The 11,452-nt window shown below is 38.4% G+C and overlaps 1 protein-coding gene across 5 annotated transcripts in view; it reads left to right on the top strand.

Annotated features, from left to right (window-relative positions):
- triob (trio Rho guanine nucleotide exchange factor b) overlaps nucleotides 1-7,193 on the top strand; it is a 141,452-nt gene extending 134,259 nt beyond the window's left edge. For all 5 annotated transcript variants that reach the window (XM_029115548.2, XM_029115547.2, XM_029115549.2 and 2 more), the window contains 2 exons: nucleotides 283-421; nucleotides 4,295-7,193. In XM_029115548.2, the coding sequence (XP_028971381.2) occupies nucleotides 283-421; nucleotides 4,295-4,846 (691 nt within the window). In that variant the 3' untranslated portion in view covers nucleotides 4,847-7,193. The remainder of the gene's footprint in view (nucleotides 1-282; nucleotides 422-4,294) is intronic.
- The last annotated feature ends 4,259 nt before the right edge of the window (nucleotides 7,194-11,452 follow it).

Here is an 11,452-nt window from a genome sequence, read left to right as displayed (position 1 = left end):
ATGTGTTGGGACATCCACCAGCTACATACTAGTGCTACAGATTTGCAGAGTCCCAAATTTGACCCTTATCCATAAACAAAGCAATTGTTTTGACCCACAAAAGCAGTGCAATATATTTTTTTGGTTGAAAAACAATTTAACTGAATACGTTATTACTGTTTTGAACACTACAGCATTTATGTAACCCGTCATTTCAGTTTGTTGTGCTTATAAATGATGTTAAGTCACCCTGCTTCCATACTTTAAGACTACTGTAATGTCTTACTCTGTGGTGCTTTGCAGGGCTGATCAAGGCCGTCTCCTGGACTACATAGTTAGCTGGGGGAACCTGACTGAAGAAAAGGTGGCATTGTACCTTCGGGACATTCTTGAAGCTTTACACTACTTGCATAGCTGGAGGATAGCTCACTTGGATTTGAAGGTGAGTGACTGAATGCTGTCACAAAAGTGACATCCAGGAGTTGAAGTTCATCCATAATCTTAAAGGCACCAGCCAGTCAGCTGTTAAGGGTTGATATTTGTCTGTCTAACATACAGATGATCAAAAAAGTCTATACAGCTCTCTCTGCTGTAAAATCAGAAAGCTTTCTCTGTTGTAAAATCAGAAAGCTCTCTCTGCTGTAAAATCAGAAAGCTCTCTCTGTTGTAAATTCAGAAAGCTCACTAGTTCTTTAAAAAAGTATTTGCCCACTGTCTTATGCCTTTTTGCATATTTATTTGCACTTTGTAGTTGTAGTAATATAAAGGGCTTCTAAGAAAAAAAATTACACAAAATTCAGGAGTTTGCTTCATTTGTTTGGTGTGCTAGATAATCAGATATTCAATCTAAGATGTGAAAAGGTTATTTCCACGCTGGTTAATTCAACCCAAATGAAGGGATTAGAACAGTCAGGTGTTGGGAAAACCGTTGTGAACCATCAGGACAGCCATTGACATCACCTCCAGAAATTTTTTGTTAATGCATGCTAACTCGGGACAACATGGGGCATGCAAAATTATGCCTCAAACACCTAAAGGGGGCAACGGATAACAAGTTTTTTCAAAAATGCCCTATTATCACATAATTTCGAATATAATTTTATATTATAGACTAAGTCAAAAATAAGTAAAACCTGACAAATTATAACAAATCAGCAGAATAAACAGCTGCAGTTTTGATTAAAACACATAGCCATGCTGGTGGATGGTTTAACGTTGAAAATAAAATCCAGACCTGAACCAAAACATAGGCTGAAAGGAATGTGAATGTCAACAAATATGCAGGATCTTTTTGAGACATCTCAAGTGGGAGAGATTACCCAAATATTTCATCCATCCATCCATCCATCTTCTTCCGCTTCATCCGGGGCCGGGTCGCGGGGGCAGCAGTCTAAGCATTTATTTCATACTTTGACTAAAGTCATGACCTGTGGATCTAGACCAATGGTTCCCAACCAGGGATACTAGGCCCCCTGGGGGTTCTTGGCCTCTCCACAAGAGGTACTTGAAAATACTCATGACACCATAGGCTTACTAGTGAAATTAACATGAGGGGGTACTTCAGGGGTACTCCAAGCAGAGCAAAATTCTGTCGGTGGTACAGTAACTGAAAAAAGTTGGGAACCACTGATCCAGATCATTGTACAACATCATGGCTCTGGCCATCATCTTAGGTCATTAATGTGGCCTTGGCTCAAACTATTGAAATTACATAAAATGATGCCAACATTTTCTAGCAGGCTCTAAACACTAAACAATGTTGCACAGGGCTAGTAGTCTGTCTTCAAAGTTTTAACAGTGGTACGTGGAGCTCCCTTTAGTGGATATACAGTTTATTCAATAAAATATATTCTGAGTTGGTACTCGGTGTAAAAACTTTGAGAACAACTGGCCTAGAGGAATTGTGAAACCAAAGAGATTCTCCGCAGTTTTTTTTTTTACTGCAGCACCCCAAAAACCACATTGATGATGCTATGTGGCGGTATGCTCTCATGTCATCCCTGGTGTGGCTCTGCCATTAGTTCCATTTCAGTCTGTCACTTTGGTCACTATGGTAGGACATCGAATACATGCTCTCATTACGAGCACAAAGATGAGTAAGGGATCAAATGGGGAGCTTCTATTCTGGCTCGAGCCACAAGAGACTTCAAAGGTGTGATTGAATAATGAGTCCAGTAGGGTCGCATGATATGGCTAAAAATCATGATTTTCTTTCTAGACATTGCGATTGCGATTTGATTTGCTATAATGATAAAGAAAAATTAACATGTCCTTTTGATGTGGTTCAGAGCATATCTTTGGCTACGTAATATGTGATTGCCTTTGTTATTTCTTTATGTCTCTTTGAGCTTTTGTTAGGACATTCTCTTTAGTGTTCTGTGGGCTCTTTTTTCCACACTATATGCATTAGGCCCTAATATTATATAGTATAGTGTAAAGGCTATTCCAATTATGTTTTATTTTTAATTACTGCACTTTTTGAATATCTTAATTTGTGAATATCAATGACCTGCTTTTTCGAGAGGGATAATCCGCGTTTGTGAATGTTTGTAGCCTGTAGGCAATGTTTTTCTAAAGCATAAAGGATAATGTAATTAGGCAATTTTTTTCTGTGTTCTATAGGCAATTTTTCCACTTTTGTTGTTGTTTATTTAAGGACTAATAAATAAACAATAACCTCTTGTTGATCAATTCATCATATTTTGGTATGACTATGCATATTTAGAGTATGACTATGCAAAATAAAATAGCAAATCCCACACCCCCGTCATAAACAACGTTGGTTTGGCTGTTCTGGGCTGGGTTTACGAAGAATTTCTGGTTTTGTCAATCTAATTCTTTGCCAGGCGTTTTTCATGCAAGTCGTTATGGTGCTGTCTCAGGTGTTGAAATAAGTTATATATATATATATATATATATATATATATGTATGTTGTTCTAACCACCGTCTTACAGTTGACTCCCTGGAACCCAAAATATTTTCCCAAACAATGGAAGATTATTTTTTGGCACCAAAACATCTATAGTCTCTATTTCATTGTCCTCTGGGTATATTTTCTTAATCAATCCTCTTCCTCTCCTAACAGCAAGCCCTACTCCGCACTGTTTTCTCCGCAGTGCGCTCTACACCGCATCTTCAATGTTTCTGACTGGTTAGAATTTGCTGTTCAGAGTGCCTGCGCAGCTAATATAGTCTCCCCAACCCGCGCGTGCTATTACTACATTGGGTTGCGGCTGTTACTTTAGTTTCTTACAAGGCCATCACGGAATTGGGATGTTTTAAGAATACTCACTTTAACTCACTTTTGATGAATTGGGACTCAAAGTGAGAGGTGTGATCAGAACAATGTATTGTATAGTTTGATTGACCGATTCAAAACATGCAGCTGGACATTTGAATTGTTAATGTTTATTGTCTTAAAATGGCAAAAGGTAGGCTAGAGGAAGACGTGTTGCAAGAGCGCTTGTAGAAATGTTTTGACTGACACGTTTGTGCCATTCGCTTTCCAGGCTCCAACCTTTATACTAATAATCAGAATTTTTATTTTAAGAAGGCAACATATTCTAAAATCAACTTGTAATTAATTGTATACAAATACGAATATGATTATAGCGAAGATGACACCAGTAAAAATAATTATTTTGAGTGTAAAAAGCTGTCTGCGGTTTAGAAATCATGTATGTTCAAATCGCATTTAAATATGATTCCTTTGGGGCAGCCCTAGAGTCCAGGTTGTGTAGATGGTGGAAACCCCCCCCCCCCCCCACATGTGTCATACCTCATTCCCTTCTTCAGGGAACTGGGGTTATAGACATACCCTGACATTTTCACAGGCACCAATGCAGGAACCAATTGTTCATGCAAGCCTCCGTAGGTGCTCGCATGTTTGTCGTCTAGTTTACAAATCAGAGCTACAGGGAAGATCTCAATACTGTTAAAACCCATTTGAGGAGGTTAGAGGAGCTAAACATTTGGCTTTGACATTTAATGGGTTTTTAGAATATGATAAGTGAGGAAAAGAGGAGTATGGAATTGAGATATTCTCACAGTCTCATGGCTGTTACTCTGAGATAAAATTATCCATCTTTGGGGGTGGGATAAGTGGAGATCAGGAAATCAACCTCAGTAGAATGTTCTCGTTTTCAAAAAGCATTTTCTCACTGACGGTAACATTTCAAAAAGTTGTTATTGTTGGTAACATGACCTGCTCACATCTGTTAGGTAAATATAATACTTGCATTGTGGTTCCATTTTCTTACCTTTCCCTGCGTGTGTTGTGTGTTTTGTGTATGTCTGGGTGTGATACCTCTCCAGCCGGAGAATGTGTTGGTGGAGCAGACATCTGCCCAGCCTGTTGTGAAGCTGACAGACTTTGGGGACGCTGTCCAGCTGAACAACGGCCACTACATCCATCCTTTACTGGGCAGCCCAGAGTTCTCAGCCCCGGAGCTGATCCTGGGCCAACCTGTCTCCCTGACCTCTGACCTCTGGAGTCTTGGGGTCGTAACCTACGTAGTGCTGAGCGGAGCATCTCCATTCTTGGATGAGAGCACTGAAGAGACTTGTTTAAACATCTGTCGCCTGGATTTCAGCTTTCCCCACGACTACTTCCAGGGTGTGAGTCAGGCGGCTAGGGACTTTGTTTGTCTCCTTCTACAGGGAGAGCCAGACTTGAGACCTTCAGCTGCTGTATGCCTTCAGGAGAACTGGCTACAGCCGCGGGACAACCAACAGAACCAGTACTCGGGGTGTATCGACACCTCCAGACTCATCTCCTTCATTGAGCGTCGGAAACACCAGAACGACATCAGGCCGGTGGGCAGCTTCAAGACCTTCCTTCACAGCAGACTTCTCAACCGGATATGAGAGAGATGGCGGACTACAGTACCTGGAAGTCACTGCCTGGATATGAGCGATGAGAGAGATGGTGGACTACAGTACCTGGAAGTCACTGCCTGGATATGAGCGATGAGAGAGATGGCGGACTACAGTACCTGGAAGTCACTGACTGGATATGAGCGATGAGAGAGATGGCGGACTACAGTACCTAGAACTCACAGACTGGAAATAAGTAGGGTAGATGACTCCAGCACCTAGAAGACACAGAGCGGGTCTGAGAGGGTTAAAGGACTTCATTACCTAGACACCACAGGGCCATAATGATGATCTCATCCTTTCTTAGCCAACTACATCAATTAATTGGAACAACATTACCCAGCATCCTGCTGCTGCTGACTGCTGACTGCTTTTCATATTTTTGACTGAGATTTTCCCCCAAGAGATTTAGCTACTTCCCTTCGAGCCCTACCTTTATAGGGATATTGACCTATGCCTGCACAGAAACACAAACTATTTAAAAGCATTCAAACTTGACTAGCAGGAAGAACAAAGCTTTCTTGAGAGCCAGTGAGAGCAAGCCTTGTGTTTGGACGGTAATACAAACATATACTGTAATTTCAGGTTGCTTTTGATTGAATATAGGAAAATGATTTTTTGTATTTGAGAGATTACTTTTTGTACAGAAAATGTATAATGAAGAAACAAAGAGATGTCTTTATTCATATACCTTTTCAAGAACAGAGGCTGTTAAAACAAATAAAAACAAAACTGAATGAAACATAAAGGAACACAGACCCACCATGACTGTGTTGCATCAGAAAACTACTTCTTGAACCAGTTGGAGACCAAACTCATTGTAACTGTAGTTGATTAGCGTACATCAACATGAAAGCAAATGCTTTTTTACTGGCCTCGCTTATTGTATGGACCTGTAACAGTTAATGCAACTATACTATTTTAGTGAAACATCAGCAGAGAAACAGATAAACAAACAAGAACAAGCTATTAAACTATTGGAAAAGCTCTTTAGATTTCTGATACATACGCCTTACTTTGTAAATAATGTGTTCCTGCCATTCTCATTTTGAAACATCTGTCTCAAATGCTGATTTAATTAGCTGAGTAGTACATCCTGCCAGTGGAGGAGATGTGTGAGGATGAATAGCTCAGTCTAATGCCAATCTAAATTACTTCACTACTAGAAAAACTGCGATAAAATGCACTCATATTTTGCATAAATTTCTCATGTGCAATGTTGCAGCTTTAACATTTATGCAACTGTTTATGAAGACGTGTGTTGTACCCGTAATCTAAAAAGGCATGTATGTACCTGGTACTGCAATAGATGTCTGTATTGTGTTACTCTTTTTCTGTATTAAGTTCAGTATTAATATCTTGGAACCTTAAAATCTGATTTCACAAATAATGTTAAAATGAAAAAATGTGTATCGATAGGCACTTATGGTTTCAGTTTGTCATTGTTGATACTTTTTTCCCGTTACTATACCAAAGTTAACCATACTTTACCCTCTTAAATGTGTTAAATGATTCACCATGTTAAGTTATGAACACCATACTGAACCTAGAGATAGTTGTTTACATTGGTTCAAAGTGGCTTTATTTATTAGCATTGTAAGAACATTTAGTTCACTTCTCTTTTCATTTAGTTGTTGGTTATTATTACATACCTAATTAACATTTCAAACACTTATCTTCTCAAGCTGTTCATGAAGTAGTGATTGCTGTGTAAGTTTGTTTGGCTTTTTTAAGTTATGTATTGCTAGACGTGTAGTGCAATGATCATATTGGTTTAACTTAAGATACATTTGAGATAGCATTCTTTGCAGAGCGGTTGGTTAAAAAAAGATACTATGAAATATTTACATCAATGTTACAATAGTGGTGCCAGGGCGCTAAAGCACTAACCTTTATCTGAGAGTATCCATAACCTGGAACTTTCAGTGAGTTAATCAATGTGTGAATTGAAACTGATTTTAAAGTTCCAGTCATTAGACTTGGAGAGGCAAATGAAGCAGCTGTATTTCCTTTTAAGCTTGAAAAGGTGGTTAAAGTTTTATGTTCATGTCAAAGCAGTAGTCACAGTGATACAATTAAGGAATTTATTAGTTAACTTGTACAGTCCCATTTTGTGTCCTCTTATTTATTAATGTGTAAAGCTGTACAGACATGAATGATGAAAATGGGAACTTGGATGTAACCTCATCATATTTTTTACATACTATGTCACTTTGAATGTTAAATTACTTATTTTTACTTTTGCATGTATATTTCTTTGTACAGATTGTTTGCACATTAATACTGTAAATATTTTATTTAGTCCTCAGTTAAATGCCATTAAACATATGGAACAAAGGCTTTTCATGGATGGGTTTTTATTTATGTGTGTGTATATGTTTGTATCTATGTGTCCTGTACCTGCAAGTATTCAAACCTTTGACTAATTCTCATATTTGACTTAATTACACATAGTACATTGACTTTTGTTTTTGTTTGACATTTTATTTTAAAATGCTGACACTCAAAATCTATTTTTACATGCTGACATTGGTTTAATGTTGGAAAATATTCACATGAAGAAAAACTGGAAAAATCGGATGCAGAAAGGTATACCCTTCCAACAAAACTTTTATTATTGCCGATAAGGATGGACTTTATCTAATTATAACAGGAAACCCACTCAATCCCCATTGATGTATTATCTGTGGCCCAAACAGATCATCCCAATAATTTCTGCTTGATGCCAAAATGATCAAATCCCACTTCCTTTCACCTGGAGACTCAAGAACATTGGGTCAAAAGAAAGTGTTGTGGTATAACTGTCCTTAAAACCAGAGTTCTGTGAATATTTTTTTGAAATAGCACTTCTTTGAAAAAAAATATTAATGCAGAGATCTAATCCTTGCAAAACACAGTTTATTTAAGGGGCAGCCTCAAAAGCTTCCAGGCATAAAAAGAAGCAAAGCAAGGCAAAATGTGTGCAATTGGAAAGGCAAATTCCATTTTCAGGGAAAATGCCTGTTATGCAACTACGGGAAAAAAAACTCATATATGATAACAGTCGAGTTCTCTCTGCTACAGTCTGTAAGTTGATTCTCTATACCAAGCAAAAATATAGAGTTGGAAATTCTAACGAGATGGCAGAAAGACTGTAAATTCTTAAAACAAAGCTCCTAGATTTGCAAATCTGCAGCAGTTAACATTCTTAGCAGAGTCAGGTCAAGTTCTCTCCGCCCAAGGTTGAGCTCAGACCTACACAGGACAGCCTACTGTGTGGTAATTTCCCCCTCCCATGGTTGGACTAATGGCGCTTTTCCACTGCATGGTACCGGCTTGACTCTACTCACTTCGCCTCTACTCGCTTTACGTCTCAAAAGCTGTACTGACATTGCCATAACAAGATCTGCAAGCCCCTGAGAAGTTAGCCTTAACTATATCTGCTCTATGCAAGTCTCGTTCAGCAAGGAAAGTAGAAACAGACACACACACAGTAGCCTTTTATGCTTGGAATTTCGATTTAACATAGTAATAAGCAATATGATCTAATTGTAATGAGAGAAGTAAAAATTTCAGCACACAAAAAACACAAACTAGTATTTTAGCTAGACAGCTTAAAAAAAAAAAGACGCTCAAAAGGGTCAAATCTGTAAATGGTGAATAACTCCCTTCTCCCAATCATTTTTTCCCCCATTAACTTTTTATGTGTATCCCTGTATCAATTTATGTTAGTTTGCAGTAAATCTACTTAATAAACAAAAAGAGACCCTTCCACAATCACATTTGAGGAGTAACATTATTTTGGGGGGAGGAAAATAACAGCTCAGAGCTAGTACTTAAAGTGGCCACATTGCATTACTAGCCTAAATAAGCATGAATGAAATAAAAGAAAACAGAAGTATCACATTTAGATAAGTATCTGTAACAGGTAGAGAAAATGCATACTTTCTTGTTAACAGTGTATGCTGTAAGCCATGTTATTTGATATCTATACAACTGAACATTAATTTAGTTAATTCATGTGTTAAGTTAAAACACTAAGAAATGTTGAAAAGGGTTAAAAGATATTTTAAAAAGATTAGGAATGTGTTAACTATTACTGTGGTTTTCTGAAAATAATTACTGATAGGTCATCAATCTACTTGTACTGTCTAATCTAACATGATTGATTTATGCCTGCAAATCTATATTGGGGTGCTCTCATGGTTTTCCTCATTCACGATTAAGTCACAGTTAAGGGAACGCTATACTGAATATTTATTGTCTCCCCTTTCAGGTATTTTATACACAAACTGTTTGCAAACTTGTTGAAACCTAGCAAAGCTTTTCGATATTATTAGTAACCATTTCATTTACCAAGTCACTTAATATTTGTGTTAAGGAAAATGCTAGTCAAGTTTGAAGTTCTAGCTATAGCAGAAATGACACTAGGTTTGGCCATGTTGTTGCAGTACGCTTTGTAATTTGCATTGAGTGCGAATAAGACATAAATATCATGTTGTGAAGTGAATGTTATAAGATCAGAATGTAATAACATGAATAGTCAATATAGTATACATATTTGTGTTTTATATATTGGTTATATTATTCAGATTATTGTATGTATTGGATATTTTCTACATTGGATTCATGATATAGTGATGGTATACTACGCTGAGTATTTCATTTGATATTTTCTCCCCTTTCAGGGGTATTACGTGTTCAGACCCTTTGCTATGAAACTCGAAACTGAGCTCAGGTGCATCCTGTTTCCATTAAACATCCCTTTGATGTTTCTACAACTAGATTTTTAGTCCATCGATGTTAAGCAAGTTGACCAAGAACTCAATGGAGTTAGCTGCAGAGTTCCAATATGGAGATGGTAGAACATTCCAGAAGGAAAACCATCTCTGCAGCATTCCACTAATCAGGCCATTTTGGTCGAGTGGCCAGACAGAAGCAAAAGACATGACAGCCCGCTTAGTATTTGCCAAAAGACACTTAAAGGACTCTAGGACCATGTGAAACTAGATTTTCTGGTTTAGATGATTCAACAACTGGGGGGGGTAATTCCATCAAGGCAGATAAAGGAAAATCCAAGCTTATTTCTATAAGCCTGGCTAATTTAGGTGAGAGTTCTGGTTCCATTACTGTGGCTTATTAGAGTCCCTGCTTAGTAACCAAGGTAACGTATGCCTCTGAAATAGCCTGCTCCCTCGCAGGCTAACTGTCAAGCTTAATTTAGCTGTGTTTCAAAGAATTTCCAACAGGCAAGAAACAGAATACCAAAAGACCGTTCCATGTCTTTTCGTGTTCGCATCACTTTTGTCATGTCCGTGTTCGGAAACATTAGTTCAGACTTTTTTCTGTCATTGTGAACAAGCATGAATTGACATGTTTAAATTCGTTCCAAAGAACATATCAATGAAAATAAACAAGAAAATCAGGTCTTACCACTTTTATTGTCTTCAAAAGCCAATAGGTTAATTGACATAGGCCTAGACTATATTAGCATTGCATCTAAAGACCAGCCAGTTAAAACCAACTATGGCATGCTCATTCCTCAAAAACCCTGTGGATGAAGGTGCTCAGATTCTACACTGAGCGTTTACACCACCAGCCTCAAGGGTCTTCAGAGACAGAAGTTCTCCACTGGTCTTCCCTGATGAGTATCTGTGGGAGAGGTACAGGTTCAGTAGGCCCAGCATAGTTTACCTGTGCAGTCTGCTGGAACCCCACAGGGAAGCACACTCACCATAGCCAAGCCTTGACCACTGTTCAGTCTGTCTGCATAGCTCTGCATTTCTTTGCATGTGTGGGACAATCTTGTACAGGGTTGAGAGAGAGAGAGACCTTCTTGTGTAATTGCTCTCCTTCTCTCTCACACATGTAAAATTACCACTGTCACATTTACAAACCTTTATTAGGAATGCAACCAAGCTCAGAACAAATGTGCCTACAGGGCCATAACCGAACTGCAATGAGCTCAACACCACTGAAGGCCACGAGGAAGCGGAAAGACAACTTTTTAGGGATACAGATCCATTCTATGACAACAACCTTAATAGATAAGCATGGACACACTGACACTCGTCACCATCTATATCAATCGATCCAGCACAAAAATATGACCAATATGACCAATGCAAGGCAGGGACCAATGAACATGACATAAAATCCTAATACAAATGATATGCAATTTAGGAAGATGCTATATTCATAGATAATAAATTATAGGAAGTAATCTTTGAGAAATAAAAAGAGCATAATTTTGTTGCCGTTCTTTCTGTTGACAACAGGTGGGGCTGTGTCCCAAAAGGATCACCCCTTGTGTCAGTATTTTGTTGAACCACCTTTTGCTTTAATTACAGCCTTTAGTCTGTTGGGATATGTCTCTACTAACTTTGCACATCTAGACGTTGCAATATTTGACCACTCTTCTTTGCAGAACTGCTCAAGTTTTGATGGTGACCGTTTGTGGACTGCTGTCTTCAAGTCCTTCCACAGATTTTCAATGGGGTTTAAGTCCGGGCTCTGACTAGGCCATGCAAAGTAATTCCCCCTTTTCTCCTTCAACCACTGCGTGGTCAGTTTTGCTGTGTGCTTTGGGTCATTGTCATTTTGGAAGGTAAATCTTCT

The sequence above is a fragment of the Esox lucius genome, chromosome 20 (genome assembly GCF_011004845.1).
Source record: "Esox lucius isolate fEsoLuc1 chromosome 20, fEsoLuc1.pri, whole genome shotgun sequence".
NCBI lineage: Eukaryota > Metazoa > Chordata > Actinopteri > Esociformes > Esocidae > Esox > Esox lucius.
This window is presented reverse-complemented; position numbering and strand designations above follow the sequence as displayed.